Source organism: Anopheles gambiae, chromosome 2 (genome assembly GCF_943734735.2).
Source record: "Anopheles gambiae chromosome 2, idAnoGambNW_F1_1, whole genome shotgun sequence".
Lineage (NCBI taxonomy): Eukaryota > Metazoa > Arthropoda > Insecta > Diptera > Culicidae > Anopheles > Anopheles gambiae.
Window position 1 is genome coordinate 104,380,766 of NC_064601.1, and position 19,135 is coordinate 104,399,900.

The 19,135-nt window shown below is 49.6% G+C and overlaps 2 protein-coding genes across 3 annotated transcripts; one reads left to right on the forward strand and one right to left on the reverse strand.

Annotated features, from left to right (window-relative positions):
* The first annotated feature begins 1,380 nt into the window (after positions 1-1,380).
* Positions 1,381-5,454, forward strand: LOC1277226 (uncharacterized). Of its 2 annotated transcripts, none has more exons than XM_061645882.1 (5): positions 1,381-1,689; positions 2,289-2,466; positions 2,532-3,854; positions 3,923-4,182; positions 4,253-5,454. In XM_061645882.1, exons 2-5 carry the CDS (start codon positions 2,290-2,292, stop codon positions 5,346-5,348), a joined length of 2,856 nt encoding a protein of 951 aa, XP_061501866.1. In that variant the 5' UTR covers positions 1,381-1,689; position 2,289; the 3' UTR covers positions 5,349-5,454. The 2 variants fall into 2 exon arrangements, with proteins under 2 accessions (XP_061501866.1, XP_061501867.1); XM_061645883.1 differs by lacking the exon at positions 1,381-1,689 and adding an exon at positions 1,951-2,088.
* Positions 5,455-6,232: 778 nt separating this feature from the next.
* Positions 6,233-15,928, reverse strand: LOC1277227 (protein windpipe). The gene is made up of 2 exons (XM_061645884.1): positions 10,385-15,928; positions 6,233-10,305 (listed from the first exon to the last, which is right to left on the reverse strand). The coding sequence occupies exons 1-2, from the start codon at positions 10,453-10,455 to the stop codon at positions 8,169-8,171; spliced, it is 2,208 nt and encodes a 735-aa protein (XP_061501868.1). The 5' UTR covers positions 10,456-15,928; the 3' UTR covers positions 6,233-8,168.
* Between the last annotated feature and the right edge of the window lie 3,207 nt (positions 15,929-19,135).

Genomic DNA, 19,135 nt, shown 5'->3' on the forward strand with positions numbered 1-19,135 from the left:
TTATATATTTATAACAAATCAAATTTTAATCTACTAAACTTGTGTGCAAAGGTAAAAAAACACTCAAACACGCAAACCAAATTCATCACAACGTCCATTAATGAACATATCAAATCATCACAAATTATAAAAATAATCTCACTTAACCACATCATGCACACAGAACATCCTTCCCTACAACGCTAATCCTGTTGAATCCCAAATCCTTAACCCAACGAAGGGTTCCGTTCATTCATCCCGCTGAAATCACTTCATCGCTCTTTTCCCATTTGCGAGCGGGACAATTGCACCGGATTCCCTATTTTTCTGCCACCCTATCGTCATCTTAAGGCGCACGTCGTACGAAGGATTATATTTATCTCACTTTACCCCCTCGGACTCTACAACCTGGTATGCTGGTGCTCGGCACGAGCCGAGCCGACCAACCGGTACCGAAGCGCGAACACCGTTCGAGCTCACCCTTTCCCATCGAGCCTTCGAACATCTTTATCCTTCGTGGTCATTACTAACCATTCCGTTGCACCGTACCGCCTTTTCTACCTTCCCCTACCAGAGTGGGCAATATTAACACGAATCAAGGGAGGCAATACCATTACGCTCCCGTTCGTTCATTCGTTGCCGGCTCGCAGGGCGATAACACTGCTGCTAAGAAGGCGTACTTCGTGAGGAAACTTTTGCTCCCCGAAAAACACTAAGCGTGTGACGGTCGTAAAAATCGCACCGCACCACCGCGTCATCATCCTCCAGCATCAGCAAAAACCACAAGCACCAGTTTGGTTGGCTCCGATTTTCCGATTAGTCACAAAAATGGGGCCGATTTTCTGCTCATTAAAATCAATGAGCAAATCATAAGCCCACTTAATTATCATCCCGCTCTATTGCTGCTGCCGCACTGCCACTACTACTACTACTATTACTACTGCTGTTGCTGCTCCTCCTTGTGCTGCTCTTAAGCAATAGCAAATGAAGTCACGTTCGCAACGGGCAAACTATCGCAATACCGTGGTGGATTGCCGTTCCCTCCTCGTTTCAGCTTTGGCTTGTCTGATTAATAAATTTATGAGTGGAATTTGTCAGATTTGGTGCAATTTATGGGCTCCCGATTTGATGGCATCTTGTATCCCACGTGCTGTAAGCCCGTTATTACTGAAGAAGAACAATCCAAGAAAACATCCTAATGAGCCATTTCAAACCGTGAGTATGGGAGTGTGTGGAACTATTTCACGACAAATCAAACTCACCACCGCAAGCTTAATCACCATAGCAGAAAGGAAAGGGTTTGTTAATGGAGAGCTTTTTCCCCCGTCCCTGCCAAAACCAAGCTGGAGTGCGTCTTATCTTATCACTATCGTACCCTAAAGGTGTTGCCGTACCCGCAGGGTCTCTTCACTATTCGCCAGCACCCATTCCGAGCGCACGGTTCGACCATGTCACTAGTCCGGTCGCTTTCTGGCCATGGGTGATGCGCCGTGATGCGACTAGAACTATTTATTTCACACCCAATTATTACACTTCCTAAGTAAACGATTATTGCTACGTAGTGTGTTTTATAGATAACAGTGCTGTACAGTGATTGTAAGTGAAATAAAAAACCCGGAACATTCCTTACCGTTTTCTTCTCCCTCAAACAAAGACGCACAGTGACGGTCAAGTGTAGCCGCAAGCGATTAGTGATTATCATGAGCAAACGTAAGTGTCCCGATGGTGTTTTCGTCACACAGTTCCCGACAAAGAGTGGTGTATTGCGCATCTCGATCAGTAACCCATCACACACCCTGTGTGGTTATACAATAGCTGCTCTGGCCGGGGGTAATCGATAAATCCCTTACCCGAAAAGGGGTTGGTTGTGGATAAAAACGGCCATCCGTTTAAAATTCCGATCGAACAGTGGAAACTCATACGAGCAGCTCGCTCCAAAACGCTCAACCAGTGTGCGTACCTATGCAATAGATAATCGCTATCTTATCTAGGAGTAGTGTGATACAGGGCAGCGAACGGGTATGAACGCTAACCGTGTTTGGCAAGCGACCCATGTATCGAGAAAGCGAACGAACAGCACTTACACATAGAGTGCCACTAGTAGAGCCAGTAGGTTTGGGAAATCTTCGTTTGTCTGTGTCGGTTATAATCACCCAAACGTGGTGCTACCTGTATGAATCATTCGGGGTGAATTTGAGCATTGCGTGTGTTTGTGTGTGTGTGTGTGTGTGTGATTACAAAATGGCAAATCTTTTCGCGCACGTGAAAGTGTAGCGTTCTCTTCCGTTCTTCCGTCTTTTCTTCAACAGCATGAAGCGGCAGCTAGTTCCTGTGATAGCTGTGGTGCTGCTGGGGTCGCTCGCACTGCTAGCGACGGGACAGGAAGTATGCCCCGAGCCGTGCAGTTGCGACTGCGAGGAAAGTATGGCGTGCGTCGACTGTTCCGGGCGTGGCCTAACGGAGCTGCCCGTTTTTGCGGACTTTAATGTAAGTGGACTTAATTCCTGCAGATGCCTGCTACTAATGGCATACAAAAAATCCTAACCTTCCAGATCGAAATTCTTGACCTATCCGACAACCTGTTCACGACGATACCGCCCGAGCTGGCCCAGTTCCCGCGGCTGCACTATCTGGACCTTTCCGCGAATGCTATCACGCAACTACGCGAAGATGCACTCACGGGAATGTCTTCCCTTTCCATACTGATCCTGTCGGAGAATAACATCTCCAACTGGGCGGACATACATCCTAACCAGTTGCTGCTGCCGGCCGGCAATCTGAAAGAGTTGCGCCTCGCCAAGAACCACTTCACCAGCTTCTCCAGCAACGACGAAAGCCTGGTACTGACGAGCCTCTCGCTGCGCTATCTGGATTTGAGTGAGTGCAAAATTTCCAAAGTGTCCGGCAGCGAGGTCATACAAGGCTTGCGCAGCCTGGAGCATCTGAAGCTGTCCGGCAATCCAATCATCTCGATGTCCGACATGCAATCGACGACCCTGAAGCGGCTCGAGCTGAACAGCTGCAAGCTGTCCGCCCTACAGCCAACCATTTTCACCGGCCTGACAGCACTGAAAGAAGTCAACCTGGCCCGCAATCACCGGCTTTCCCTCGTGCTGCCCCACGAGGACACTCCCGTCCAGTCCGCATCCTTGCGCAAAATTAACCTCTCCCACTGCAACATGGACACACTGGACCTGCACGGCTTCCCGAACCTCATGACGGCGATCGTGCGAGGTAACATGGTGCGGCAGCTGGATCGGGACTCCTTTTCCGGCACGTTGCTGCTCGAACATCTCGACCTGTCCTTCAACTCCATCTCGAGCATCCACCCGGAAGCGTTCCGCACGCTCAAGCACCTCAAAACGCTCGATCTTTCCTTCAACATGATATCGCGCATCGACGGCAAGCTGTTCAAAGCGAACGATCTACTGACGCACATCAACCTGAGCCGGAACTACATCAGCCGCTTCAGCCGCATCTCGGCCGACTCGCTCGTCTATCTGAATATGAGCTGGTGCGAAATACTCACCCTCGATTGGGATGCGCTCGCCTCGATGGGCGAGCTGATCGAGCTGGATCTGTCGAACAATCTGCTGTCCGACATACCGGACACGCTGTCGTCCGGTACGCTGCAGACGCTCGATCTTAGCATGTGCCGGCTGTCGACGATGCGCAATACGACGCTTGCCGGGCTGCCGGAGCTGGTGCGCATCAATCTGTCTGGGAATCGGTTCACGACCCCGTTTCGGGTGGAGTTTTTCGACAAAAATCCATTCCTGAGTGAGATCTGGCTCGGTGACAATCCGTGGCGGTGCGACTGTCGGAGCGATGAGTTCTTTCAGTTTTTCCAGTTTCTCACCGATCCACCAGGGAGGGTGCGTGATGTCTGCTGCCGAATGTCTTCTAAAATTCTAAAACTAATTTTGTTTGTTTCCATTTTTAGATTGGTGATCGTAAGAACCTGCAGTGCAACACGCCGGAAGACTTCTTCGGAGCGTCGTGGGAAGGTGCCTGCCGGTCGGTGTGGTATCCGTACGAAACGATCGGAAATGCGGAGCGCATCTGGACCTGGCTAATGGTGGGTGTGTTGGCATTCTTCGGTTTCTTCTGTCTCATTTCGTCCATCAAAAAGTTCATCTCGTCGCGGCAGAAACTCGCCGCCGAACGGGAACGTGAACAAAACCTACAGGAACTAAGAGAAATGTGAGTTTTCTTCATCTAGACATTGAATCAGGCTTTCTCTTATTGAAATATTTGCTTCACCATTCCCCAGAGCTCGCGATAATCGTGTCCGACTGCAGCAGGACGCACCACAGAATGCTCCCGATGCTCGTGAATCAAGACCGCCGTGCTACGAGGATGCGCTACTGCTTCCGAAGCTCGATGCAGCTTCGTTCGCCTCGCTGGACGAGCTGATGCTGCGTGGCAAACGTCGCAAACGCCGGCGCAACCGTCGTGCCTCGGGCACGGAGGCAAAAGATGACGATGACATCGAGGAGGAGGAGCGCATCCAGTCACGCCAGCGAACGAGAACACGCAGCGAGGATGTCCTATCGCGACGGTTCGACGACTCTCCGGAACCAAGCAACGAACGCCCACCGGTACGATCGATCTACGAGCGGCCCTCTTCGAACCGTGTTGTGTCCCTAACGGAAGCACAGATACACACGACATCGCCCGCTACTACCGCCTCACCGGAACAGCGCGATCGCGAAGAGGACGAAGAGATGCACTACCATTCGATCGACATCCTAAGCCTGAACCATCAACCCTCCAACGCTAGCGATCGATCGCGAACCGGAACAGCACCGCCACCGCCACCACGGCTCAGCTCGACGGTGGCGCTTCCCAGCGACCAAATCGAACAGTTCACCGGCATCAGCCACAGCCCGTACGCTAAGCGCAAGGTAAAACCCCTACAGCACCTGAACCCGAACGGCAGCATCGAGGAGATTACGGACTTTGCCGACCGCCTGTCAAGCCCGTACGCGAAGAGGCGCGGTCCGCTAATGTCCAGCTTTCGGGATCCGGGGGGACGAAAGCTCCCACCCCTACCGGACAGACCACCACCACCAGTGCCAACGGTCGGACCGGCACGCCCGTCCGAGATCAATCTAGTCGAGAACTACTTCCAGCCGACGGATCAGCAGCGCATCATCGACGAGCTGGACGATTATGCGGTTATTCCGATGCAGAGCGCGATGCCAAAGGCAGACAGGGCTGAGAGCGAGCCACAACCGTCAACGTCGGGCAGGATGATGCCTCGCTCGGTCCCGGTGGACGATGACGCACCGATGAATGCGAGTGATTCTAGTGAAAGCAGCAGCGTTAGTATAGAAATTATTGCACCATTAGAGCTAAAGAAGTAGACAGTGTAGTGGAATGAAATCGAACCAGATGTGTGGTAATCAGTTGTTGTTACTGATTGGAACAGTATTTAAGTGAATGTTGAATAAAATTTTTTTTCTATCTTCATGTAGCAGTTAAAACTTATTTCATTATCAAACATTATGCCTCACTTGATTTTTTTGTGCAACAAAAAGCAGTTTAACAAAAAGGCAGTAAGAATTTATTCTAATTTGCATTCATACTTAAAAATTCAGAAAAAAAATTAACACATTGGCTTTTCTTTTCCACCATAAAATAAAAATATTTTATGCAAAGAACAACACTTCAAAATTGTCCAATTTTTGGATTTATCTTCACCACCATGCGGAAAGATACGTCTGCAGCTTTCGAATGCTTTTGCGTAAGAGCGAGAAAGCGTATGCAAAATGAAAGCTGCACTAGCATTTAATTGCCGTAAGATGCCACTAGGTGTCGTTGTGCTTCATCGCTACACCAATAGATGGCGCTGCGCAATGCGGAAAATCCAAAATAACAACGCTAACGGTTAATTTGAGGTGTTTTTGAAAATTCTCTCATTAATAATGTTGTAGTGTATATAAAATTGTGTGATATGAGTAAAAACGTATATCTGTTACAATTTGATCATTTATTATACGAAGCAAAACAAATGTACTTTTAATATTGCTTGAATACAGTGTTGATTGGAGCTCTTCTAGAGTTTGATTATCCATCTGTGACTTTCAATTGTTTGTTGAACTTCTTGCGTTTGCAGCTTAATTATAGCTAAATTCATCGTAAAGCAGGTTATTAACATAAATTATACTTTTATTCCTTTGTTATCAGTGACATCTATTTCTTTCAATAAAGCATTAATTAAATGAAAGCCCTCAAAAACACACCAATATTGATTTTACTCTACAACACTTTTCGCACGTTTTATTTTTCACAATCGGTTTCTTATCCCAAAATTCTCGTTCGCTCTCTCTCGCTCTCTCCCTAGCTTCTCACGGGAAGTATAAATTATTTATAAAATTTAAATACATTTCATCCTACGCAAATCGCAAATTCTCGGTTGACTCGTTTCCTTGCTACAACTGATCGGGCCATCGAAATAAAACAACGAGCAACAACTGCACCCGCGCGCTGTTTATGGTTGTTTCCGCTTTTCCTCCCGGTCCAGCTTTTCTAACGCCGGTTGTCGCTCCGAAGCAGGCTGAATTGTGAATGGCGGGGGCAAAGGTGATATGTGTAAAGGTATACGCTTCCCTCCCGACCATTACGTCCCACTGCGGTTGCTCGAATTTGCAGCAGCAGGGAAACCAAAATCCAGCATTAAAATACACAAACACACGCACACCTTAATGTACCGCAGCAACATTACAACAAGTAACATCAACAACCTACAAGACTCGATTAAAAACAGAACGTCTCGCGTTCGCCATCATCCCGATTTTCCAACTAACGTACGCGTAATTATTCTAACTATTCGCAACCGCCCTTTGTTTCTGAAAATGGTTTCTCTGCTTGTCTGTTTTGGCTGTCCTGTGTTGCTTATGATCCCGACACACTTAATGTACAACTTTCGCGCGCACGCCTCTAGGACTTTCCCGCACGCCACTAGAATGAAGTTACACTATCTCTACGATGAACGACTGACGAAACATGAACTAGTAACCTTCCTGACCGTAGTTTATCTGCCTTTGTAAACTTATTTCCCTCCCGAAAGCACTAATCCATTGGTTCTTTGCAGCGGATTTTCTTCCAACTTGGGGTAGTTTGCTATCCTAAAACGAGCTGATACCTTATCGAATACGATTACGCGATTTACGCTACAGTTTACCTTTTCATTTGCGTTTTCTCCTTTTTCCTCTTTTACACACTAATGGTTTGCTTCTGCTTGCTTCGTTGGTTAGTTTTTTGTGTGTTGTGTTGCGTATCTTTTCTTCTTCTAAAAGTTTACTTTTTTTCTTGTTACAATTTCCGATTAAATGTTTATGGCGCCTAGCTAGCTCCTCGGACAGCAATTGTTTCCATTTTGGCAGAATTAGAATACACGTGTGGATGTGCGAGTTGCGCGTGTGTATGTGGGTTGCTGACTAACAACTACAACCTACTGTAGAGGATATCGCTGTATCTCTATCGCATTCCCCTTTTTTCTCTTCTGCATCTCCTTAACACTATGTACAACGTTCATTGGTTTTCGTACTGCAGCGGAACCAGAAAAAAAGCATTACTTGAAACAGTTCCACTCAATAGGTTCCTAAACAGCGCCACAGTCACACTAACAAGCAAGCGTAGATCATATTGGCTAGCAAAAAAAATGGGAAAAACTGCTCAAGACGGTACACGAGGTGTTAACACTTCATTTTACACAGGAAGACGGGTTGTTTTTTCCTGGACTCTGGGGCTTTTGATTCCAAAGATCGACTAGGCAAAGGGAAACAATTGGGAACGCAGTAGGCACACCAAGGCAATGAATATGTGTTTTCTTTTGTTTTTTTTTGTGCATTAGCCATAGCCCGCACAGGAAACACCGATGAAGATGACGCCGCCCAGGTCGGCAGATAGAAGCAACGAAAGATGTCCCGTTCCACCCAAAACCACCCACTCTCATTCCATCCGGGCGGTTTGGAAGGTTCGCAGGATCAGGTCGAGGCAGGATTAGTAGATTATCAGCAGCAACGCTTACAATCAAGGCACACACAACCCCCGTCCGCGCAAGATAACGCCGGCGTACGTCACACATGGTCACGAGTCACGACGACCCGACGGCTCCCGGGCAGCATGTCACGAGGTGTCCAGCGGTAGCGCCCGCCGGTCGCCCCCGTCCCAACCGTGCCCTAGAACTTCTGGTCGTCCATCGTGGTGATGATGTCGCCTGCCCGCGACCGGCTTCGCGTCACCAGGATCGGCGTCTTCGGTTTGGGCGTCTCGGTCATCTTGATCTTCACGCGGCCCGTCTCCGGCGAGTACACCGGGCTGTACCGGTCCGATTTCGGCGAGGTAGGCACGTAGATGGGGCTGTAGCGTTTCGAGCGGGGCGACTCGAGCGGCACCGCCAGGTGGCCGTCCGGATCGGTCACGTCCCCGTTCGCTGATGGCACTTGTTGTTGGTGGTGGTTCGGGTGGTCCGGCTGCCGGTGCACACCGGCCGGGCCGTCCCCGTTCTGCAGCGCACCGTTGCCGTTCGGCAGCGTGGCCGTGTTGTTGTTGTCCGCGGGGGCACCGGCCGCATCGTTCGTGCGCCGTTCGGCCGCGATCGGTTTGAACGATTCCATCGGCTTCTCGAGCGAGGTGCGCACGGGCTTCACCGGGCTGAAGGCGGTCTTCTGCGGGTCGCCGAACACCCGCTCGTAGTCGTTTTTGTCCGGCGACATGAGCGGCGTCTGCTCGGGTACACCGCGCCCGTTCCGGTCGGCCGGTCCCTTCTCGCCCAGCAGGTTCTTGTTCATCTCCTTCATCTCGCGGCCGGTACCGTTTGCCGTCTCCACGTCGTACTTGCCGCGGCGGTTGCGCGAGTCCGGCTTGCGCTTGCACACCACCATCACGATGAGCGACACGACGATGATGCCCAGGATGGCGAGCAGCAGGTAGGTCTTCTGGTTGTCTTCCTCCGACGGTGGCGGTACGAGCGCCCCGCCAGCGACGAGCGGAGTTTCGGACGAACCATCACCGGCCGCCGTTCCATCGCTGGCCGTCTTCATAATGCCGGCCGCACCGACCATGACGCGTGCGTTCGTGCCCTCCGAGGTGGTCTCTTCCGAGGTCGGTTCGAGGTCGTCCTCCTCCTTGTCGTCCCGGAAGATGCCGAGCCCGTCGTGCAGGTTGGGCATGCCCATCGGTGCCTCTTCCGGTTCCTCCTCGTCGAGCGGCGTCTCTGTCGAGCTGCTCGTGGTCGGCTCGAGATCATGGACCCGTGCGACGTCAATCATAAAACCGCCCCCACTGCCACTGCCATCGTCCGTGACGTCCTCATCACCTTCGCCATCCTCCTCGACCTCCGCAGCCATCACACGAGCACTGTGGTCCGTCTCTTCGCCACTGCCCTCGACCGTCGGCCCATCAAACACCTTCCGCCGTGCCTCCTCGCCAATGGTGGATTCCTCCCCGATCGCCACTCCGCCATCGCCCGATGCGTCCTCAGCTTCACTGTTTTCCACCACGATCGGTGGCTCGTGCCGCTTCACCTTCTCGCCGACCGGCAGGTACTCCCGCTTGAAGTCATCCTCGTCCTCCTCCTTTGCCTCGTGGTGCGGCGCATCGCCCAGCATCAGCTCGTTCTCGTCCTCGTAGTCGTCCCACTGGTAGCCGCCCTTGCGCTCCGCCACCACCGTCGGCGCACAGACGTCCAGCTGGCGGACCTGCAGCCACGGCTGGCCCTTGAACTCGGCCGGCGCCATACACTTGATGTGCTCGTCCGACCACACGTGGCGCGACGTCAGCCAGTTGCGGATGTGGAGCGTCTCGCACGTGCAGTTGATCGGATTGTTCGCCAGCTCGATGTAGCGCAGCCGCTTCAGCTTCATCAGGTGCAGCGGCAGGTAGGTGATGTCGTTGTACGTCAGGTTGAGCGACTCCACGAACGGTGGGATGCGGGCCAGCTTGCCCGACGTGATGCGGTTGTGGCTGAGGTCGAGCTTGCGGATGCGCTTGCCGAGGTGGCTCACCTCCGCCAGCCGGTTGCGCGACAGGTCCAGCTCGGTGATGTTCCGGACGTTCTCCAGCGGGCCCGGTACCTTGGTCAGCTCCAGCCCGGACAGATCCAGCCGGGCGATCGGTTGCGTCTTGTCGAGACTTCTCAGTCCGGCCACACTGGTGCAGCGGATCGTAGAGTTCGCCTCACAGCGGCACTCCTGGGGACATTTGTTTGCCGTCGGATCAGCGCCCGTTGCACACCAGCCCACGCTGCAGAGCAGGGCCAGCAGCAGTAAGCAGGTTGGGGTGCCACCAGTCGCCATCTTTATCACTCCGGAAGTCCTGGAAAATGGAGGAGTAAAAAGAGAGAATATATAGTAATTGTCCGTTTATGTCGTCGAACTGTGGGTCAAACGCTTACACGTCGTTCCCTCTGGACGGATGGGTGACACAATCGACAGCGCACCATGATTTCGGGAAAGCCTCGCCCATTCAGTGCCCAGGCAAAAAAGCAGAAGGAGTGTTATCGATTATTCGGCGAAGAAGGTTGATAAGACCCTTATCGCCTCCACAAACACATTGATACACAGTTGTATGCTCAGGGTCAGTAGTGAAATAGAGAGAGAGCGCACGAGAGTGCCCTTAGAAGACCTAACGCTACGACCAAACGTTGTAGCTTGAGCGTGTTACAACTAATATGTTTGATATTCGTAGTACTAGGGTTTCCTGATTCTAGACGATTCCGCCATTGCATAACTTCCATCGGGGTAAGTGCAACCGCGATCGTATCCGAAAGACAGCCAAGAGTGTTCTTTCTCAAAGATCCAATAAATCACAACCGAAAACGGAAGAATAAATAATGTTTCGCTTCGATACTCCCGACAACTCCTCAAGGTCAGCGAAGAAAGTCGGAGAAATGAAACTCTTAGGCCACACTTTCGCAGCTTCCCATCTCGACCTGGCCGCTACATTTGTAATCGGGTTCGACCTTGGGGCGTTTACCGTGAAACCTAGAGTGTAACACATGCTCTTATAATTAGAGAATATCCACATCCTTCCTCTCTGTATCGATGACAGGTTAACTTTGTAACGGGGGAGTAGGAAAAAAGAGAATATTTACACCGAATCGTAATTCATCTGCGATCGTACATTTCGAGTTGGGGCGGCTAATGTAAACATTCGCTTGTAAAATAGGGATGTACTTGATGTCTATCAAGAAGATTACCTCCGATTCCAAGGTTTTTGATCGGTACAGGTTGGACACGGTCGACACGTGGACAACCTTATTGGAGCACATTTGGTAACAACGTCACACGGGGGTTCGCTTCACTTATTGCAAAAATGCACACTTGCGGTCCGTGTCCGCGTTGCGACATCCGTATGGACGTCAAGCTTCATCAAAAAATCCCTCCATTCTTTCCCCCTTGTCCTTCAGCAAAATCAGCCCCAAACACACACACACACACATACATTTACGCAGCGGTTTTGCGCAATTCATTGAACGGTAATGTATTTTTATCGCTACGCTATCCACCATCGAACTGACAACCGGCAGTGAGAGATAGCTCAGTTGCTCTTCTATCTCGCCCCCCCCCCCTTCCCCGCACAATCCCCTCTACACCCGTGTGTTGTATGTGCTCCACAATGTACACGAAACATGTATTTGCCAATGCCACATGCCGTTGTGAGCGAACGTTGTCCCGCCGGCCGAGGTCCATTTTGCCGCAACCTCCGATGGTCGTTTGGGTGTCGGCCGGCGCCACACGGCAAGTTAGATAAGGGAAAAGTGATTCTTTCTCGCTTCTCCCCACCCACACACACATACTCAACAAACTAAACTGTTTCAACTGTCACAAAAAAAGAGCAACGAGGCCAGGCCAACCGGCCCGCCACCATGCGCGATGCAATTTGTACAGTCGCAACACACAAATGCACCTCCGCCCGGTACCGGCACATCAGCCACTCTCATCAACCCTCCCTCCCATCATGCCACATTCTCGGACATCGGTACGGATTCCTCGCAACTAAGAATAGCTGTAGACGAGGAGTGGACTTTTTTCGCACCGAAAGGAAAGAAAAGTAAAATCACAGCGCGAAAAAAAACAAAGGTCACTGTCGCAAGGCATTTGGCAGCCTTCCGCCGGGACTTTCCACCTTTCCCGTCGCCAGTTTTGGGGACACGAAAGTGAAAGAAAAACGACCCCATCGAAAGGAAAATTTCTCTCGCGTGCGCGCTTCTTCGCTTCGAGAAGGCGGCGCAACACGCATGTGTGTGGTTGTGTGTGCTATGGTGGACACCATTATTTGACACCCTTTTGGGCGGAGGGGAAATGGGGCGAGAGAGTATAGAGAATAAGAGAGAGAGATAGAGAGAGAGAGAGAGAGAGAGAGAAGGAGGAGAGGGAGAGAAAGCGTAATGCAACTTTGGTGTAGTGTTATGTCGGTGGGTGGGTTAGTGGGCGCCAACAAACGCAAACGTGACACAACCCCACCATCCTGTTCTACCAGCCGTGAAGGAATCGTGTAATTCAAGGTCGGACATCACATGACAGGCGGTTTGTAATGACGGACAATTGGTAGGATTGACAGGATTGGAAAATGCCTCAACTGCAGTGCCGAGCAGCCAGCCACTGTGGGGGTTGCTGTGGGACAGCAATGAATGAAGTCAGCAGTGGAACGAGCGAAAGCATCCCAGCAGCAGCGTGAGTCATGTCGAAACGCGGGGAAAACTGTTAATGTGCATGACTGTAACGAGATATTTTGAGATTTTCTAGTCAATTTCAGCCTTTAACCTTGAAGACTTGCTACCGTCATATCAGCAGTACCAGATTACTTATTGCTTTGGTCTTCTTTCTGGACATCCGTGTTAACAAATCAACTCTATCAGTCAATAACGTAAAATGACTCAAGAACGTCTAACAAAGTTCTTTGATGTACAATAGACATTTTTAAAACACCATCAGCTATTTGGCCAACCAAACAATCCACTTGATTCTCGCACTATTTCTACAACCAACTTCAACCCTTGCGAGTCTCCAACCATCATCATCACCATGATTAGTGGCGCATAAAGTGTCATTAAAACCATTCCGAACCTGCTTCGATCCTACGCTGCAGATCCGTACCGGACTCTCTTCATTTACTCTAATGCGAATGCTTTGATTGTCCTCGACTTCATGCCGTTTGCGACAAATCAAGCACTCCGCACAGTGTGCCACCGAGCCCCCACCCGTACAAGATGCGACTCCTACGACGGACGGCGATGAATCGAATGGACCCACCAGCCGTCACGCGCTACTTGTGAAGAAGCGACAACCGAGTCCTGTGTCTCGCGTGTCCATGCCGCATTCGCCCCGTATTCTCCACTGACCGTAAGCATTACCGATTATTACCATACATAACGATCATCTACTATTTGCCCTAATCAAAACAACAATCAACGTTCAACCAACCATTGACCATTGGAGCTCGGGGCTAGCACACACACTCACACCCCAGTCTACTACACAACCAGACGACCTACAAGGCACGAGCGTCAATGCACCAGTGACCCGAACCGGGGGCGGCGAGACATCCACAAAGGGGAGGCAGCACACGAGTTAGAGTTGTTGAAAACGTGCTAAAGGGCACACATACTTGGGGACACTGTGGGGACAAGAGCCGCTCGACGCATCGAGAGTGTTCGGGATGCCAGTACGATTGGGAGTCGGAGAGCAAAGCGAAAGGTTCACAAAATAAATGGGACACAATTTTTAGCACGCGTGGTCCCGTCCAACCACGTCCAGGCCGCTGCGTGGACCAGTTGGGTTGCGAGGCGAGACTATTAAAGGGTGGGGATGGTTGAAGAAGTAAATATTATCACCGTCCGACCATGACCGTGACATTGGCACGTTTGGAGCGCAAAAACTGGGGAACTGGTTGCATTTATTGAACGAGCGCCGGGGGTTCGGTGCGTTCGGTTGGAACGATCGAATTCGAAAGCAAAACGACGTTTTATGTTGTACCTTTTCAATTGCTGGAATCACTCAGGAAGGGATGTTATTTCTCATCTTTCGAGTCACCTTGTCGTGGTGGCACTAGCGAAGACATGTGTGTGCGATGATCTTCGCGTCACTTGGCAAATCAAAAGTGGACTTGCATTGCCATCCGTCGTTGAACTGTCTATCCAACTACTAGCACATACATGCTGTCGCAGATGCTCGTGAAAACATAATAATTGCAGGAATCCGGTTGCCGTTTGCCCGACTCCGGGAACGGGAGGTATACTACCATTCCTACCATAACTGGACGTAATGAACTGCACACGCATTCGAATGATAATGCTTTGCTCGCAAGGCTGGATGATAATGATGATGATGATGATAAATGGTTTTTAATGGAGTGCACTTTAAGCGTATCACTCGAATTGATTCAAGTGAGTCTGGAGATAGGAGATTTCGACAAAAACATTTCGAGGTTTCTAAACTGAGCTACTTGAAAGACTCCATTAGCTAGCAGCCTGTTTATGATTATTTCGAAAACCACACAATTCTAAGCAATTCTAGATAAATGCTATTAAAACAATTGCATCTTTTATACCAATCATCAACCATAAACAGAGAAAAACATCAGGAAGCAGGTAGCTCATTTTCCCATTTGCAATCGAACAGCAATTAAACAGAAAAACTTTAATTATCACGCTCATTAACGCGCTCATCAGCAACTGAGCAATAAACGTCACATAAGCATGCTAACCATCTAAAGCCCATCCAAGATTGGCGTTGAAAAAAAGGGGCGAGAGAAGCAGCTCTTCCGTGACATTACGATCGTCAAAAACGGAATAAACCTTCAGCTTGTCCCGTAATCGGCTCGAAAATGCATTCCCCACAGGGCAACCTTAAGCCGCTTCCCTACCCAATAAGTGTAGGAAGCGATGAAGGATCGCTTCAGAAGACACCGAACCTTACAAAACAGACAGACATACACACCCAGCATCAGTGTTGACATCGTGTGACATTGTGTGCAGTTTAACCGCATGACCCCGCGACGACCCGCTTCTTGATGCTGTCCGATATGGTATGGCATTAATCGGTCGTATGCACACCGGGGAGAGCCGTGGAATCGTTCCCAATTTTGGGCATATTGTCCATAACAGGGTGTGTGCGTGTGCGTTAAGTCTCCGTATTGCCATGCATGGTATACGATCTGAACCCATCGTATGGTGCTAGCTCTCATGCAAATCGCTTGATTGAAGTAACAATCGTGAAGAACGCCGCTAAGATCATATCTCTGGATCATCCCCGCTCACGGGGACAGATTTTGTTCCAACCGAACGAAAAAATGTCAAACGAAAACGAAATCCAAACTCCTTTCATACCATGTGCCGTGCGATCTTCTCATCAGGTGTAATTAGACTCGTTCAGAAGCACCTTCAACACCGCCAAGGTCCATTAATCAACATAGGCACGCAAACACACGTCTGATCTGTAGGCCACGTGCTCTGTCCGTTTTTCCCGCCTGCTACACCAGCGGTCATGCGAACGTCACGGCGGTGTGAGCAGATGAGAACGTGTGAGATCGGGTCAGCCTCCAACATGCTCGAAGCGTGCGTGAGGAGGCCACCCGACACGGCTGAGGTGACAGAATCGGGCAACTGATTAACTTCCGAGATGCCTACGAATACCTTCCGCGACGGGATCGTGACCGTCCCCAGATCAAGTTCTGTTATGGAATTGCCTGACTAATTACTAGCTGCGGGCTGTACTGTACCTCAAAGCCCCCGCGGGGTCGACCATTCCACACGTGCCGTCGGGTGGAAATGGCAGGAAATTGTTCAGTGTGATGTTATAATTATTCATTTCTTCGGAATTGTACGCACGCTGTAACATTAACGTCCACCGAGAAGGTTCTTGTTTTTGGAAGTCGAAAACCACACAAATAGGAATTATTCAAAACATCCAAAGGGAAAGAAAAGCTTTAGCCAATCAGTTTGACCGGGTCGTCTCCTGCCAATTTACACCTCAGCCCCGGAACACTGCACGTGACGCAGTGCAAAAACAAACAGCCACCCAAACGTGATCCTGACCACTTCACGCGTCGTCAAGTGTACGCAAACATCGTGCGCGCAAAATAGCCGCCTACAATCATTCTGCAAACAAGAATAGCGACGTCCGTCGTGAGTCAGCGATATAGCCACAATTAAGGGATGCGTTTTTTTCTTCTCCGTTGTAGTTGTTGTCAATTTGACACCTCTTCTTATCAAAAGCGGCTATTTTTACCTGCACAAAAGATGAGCGAAGATATCGTCTCGAGCAATAGATGAAGTCATCACGGTGCTCGCGGACAGCTTTCCGTTGGCAGAATGGTGGCGTGCGTGGTACAAAACTCTTGTGTTACTTGCTGCTGCACACCAGCCGTTTGATTTATTTTGCTCATTTCTAACTGTGCACACTTCTGGTTAGTATGCTTATTGCATTCCCGTGACCACGGAATCTGGCCATTTGCAAATAATTAACGAAGCCCCTTGCGGCACCGATTGAGACGCCACGATTGCCATGGGAGAGCACGCACGGAGTCCCATCTGGCAGGCTGTGTGTGCAGCCAGTTTCCTACACATGTTTCCATGTTGCCTTCTACGAAGCGGTGCAATTTGCGGTAGCTTTACTGCACTAATCTGCCACTCATAAAACACCACCAACAGGACACCATCGGTTGTGTGAAACCGATTTCCGGCTTGCAAAAGCGAGTGTGCAAATGCTACATATTCCGTGGCATTAGTGACTATGGCCAATAAACGGGCGAAACACCAACGCATTCAATAGACGACCAATCTTCTCTCTTTTATTGGGAACTATTCCCGCAGCAAGAAACCCAGCAAGAAATCTCAACTGAAATTGCCAGAGAGTTCCGCCGCCGCATCGACCGGCGTGTGGTTCAAGTGAGCAAGTTTTAGAAATTTATCGCTTTAGAAAGTTTGTACCGTTTTGCACGTGGAGGTGATAAAGCAACTAGCCCTTAAAATGAGCTTGAAGGCATGTAAAAGTTCATCCCATTCCACCCGGATGAGGACGATCCGGAAGCACACGCAACCTGAAGTCGTCGCGAAATACGAAAGAACCTGAAGTCGTCACGGGGAGAGAGATTCGTCACTCAGTAGCGCCACCTGAAACCGCACGGAAACGGGTGCAATTAAAACGTAGCCAGTTCGTATTCGCTCCCCAAAAAGTACGATTTGCCTCAACGTGTGGCTCTGCATATGTTCTCCATCAAGACGCTGACCGGCACAACCTAGGCACCGGGCCAGCCCTCCGGGCGTACGAGAAACATACTTTACGACCGGATTTTCTGCAACACACAAATAATCACGCAACCATGGTCAGCATGGCATTACAACCCTCCACAAGTCCCATAAACCGATGTTCCGTGTTGGGCGACTATTTTACGAGCTTCTTCCTTCGGCAATCCTTCTCTTCCCTGTCTAGTGGGCCGCCTCTATTTTAAACCCGTACCGGTGGTACATTTTTCGCGAGATTAATTTCGCCTTTCGCCGCACACGGCTTGGACACGTTATGGACCGGCATGAGAATGGGCAGGCAAGACACGTTGCTGTGCACTTTCACTGTACCGGTACACAGCAACATACTTCATACACGGTCAGCTTCAAATGGGTCCATTATTTTATGCACCTACGCTGCACTGTATTGATGAGAAATGTGGTCCGGGTTCGATCAATTTGGACCCTAGCGGGATTTCAATCATGAAGTGGGCTTTTATGTGCTTCTCCACATAGTTGTGCTTGTGTGTGTGTGTGGGTTTCCTCGATATCTGATATGTTGGACTCTCGTGGTTGGCTTTTAGGCCCCAAATATCGATTCGTCTCAATCACTGCGGTCTGAGTGAGATTTACTTGTAAACAATTTCATTTTCCTTCCACAAACATTCACTTTCTCTCTTTCTGCAGTGGTGTTTTCATCCTCCTCCGTTCCTAAATCAAATCAAGTTGTACCAATTTAAGCAAACACACACTAACAATCCCTCGCACGCACCCGCTTTCGAGCTCATTTCCTTTTCATCCGAAATCCGGAGTTTAAGCTTCGGGAAAGATTTACTCGGAGCCTGTTTGCCATGCACATGCTCTCCAACGGTACTTCGAGCGCAACAAATTTCTTACACTCACCAAACACCGGACCCTAGCCTATAATTATGTTCACCTGTCTGGGGCGATTCCATTGGTTCAAGTACGACCACCCCAGCATGATTCTTTTCCGATCAAAATCTTTCCCAATAAATCAACAACGCGCAAGCAAAACGGCTTGATCGAGCTGAGACACGAAACACACCTTCGGTGTCGAACCACCCATCCTACCAATCTTCAACGCCCGGGCCGATTATAATTAAACAATTTGCATAATTAACTGCTTACACCATACGCTGGCAGTCGCTCACTCGTGTTCGTGGCCCGCCACACTTCATCAGGCTGAGTTTGTTGTTATAATTGTAATACTTTACGCAGCAGTTCGGTACGTTCCCCCCGATCGGTGACAGTGATGTTTCTCGATCATGTTTAATCGACGGTCTCGCGGGAGGTCTTAATGTCACCGCCCGGTAATGAGCAATTCGTCATTCCGCAAGCACCCAAAAGACAGGGCATACAAACTGCGCTGTTCACAAGATTGTTAAGCGCACCAGCCTCAACCCTCACGAACACGGCAGATCGTGACGGAAGGTGGTCATACAGTTTAATAGGCAATCTTGTTAAGCGTAATTTTTATGCCAACCTTTAACAAACAAACCGAAAACATGAGTCTCTAAACTACCTCATGTGTGTATATGTGTGTGTTACTTTGGGAACGATGGAGTACAAGGCGTACTTAGGCAACGCCACCCAACAACACCACTATCGCAAGGTCAGATTAGGCTGACCGATAGTGGCGTAAGACGTGTATTTATTTTAATTCGCCATGCTCTTGAAGCTATGGAGCAACAGCTGGTCACAGTGAAGGTATTTTAAATCTACCTCACAACGTTTTCATACAGAGACAAGCACAATTTCTCATCAGTATTTTGATTTTTTGATATTTTCAAGAATTTGCGCTAAAACACCAAGGTACAACGAACTACAATCACATAGTCAGCAAAGACAGCATCATACAAAGTACCAAATTTATATCCCTAACCCCAAAACCGTTGATAA

Excerpts from the sequence above, each read along its gene's own strand:
- LOC1277226 (XM_061645882.1), top strand. The coding sequence starts at position 2,290 with ATGAAGCGGCAGCTAGTTCCTGTGATAGCTGTGGTGCTGCTGGGGTCG. Across the intron at positions 2,467-2,531 it reads CCGTTTTTGCGGACTTTAAT|ATCGAAATTCTTGACCTATC; the intron begins GTAAGTGGACTT and ends CTAACCTTCCAG. Across the intron at positions 4,183-4,252 it reads CTACAGGAACTAAGAGAAAT|AGCTCGCGATAATCGTGTCC; the intron begins GTGAGTTTTCTT and ends ACCATTCCCCAG.
- LOC1277227 (XM_061645884.1), bottom strand. The coding sequence starts at position 10,455 with ATGGGCGAGGCTTTCCCGAAATCATGGTGCGCTGTCGATTGTGTCACC. Across the intron at positions 10,306-10,384 it reads CCGTCCAGAGGGAACGACGT|GACTTCCGGAGTGATAAAGA; the intron begins GTAAGCGTTTGA and ends TCCATTTTCCAG.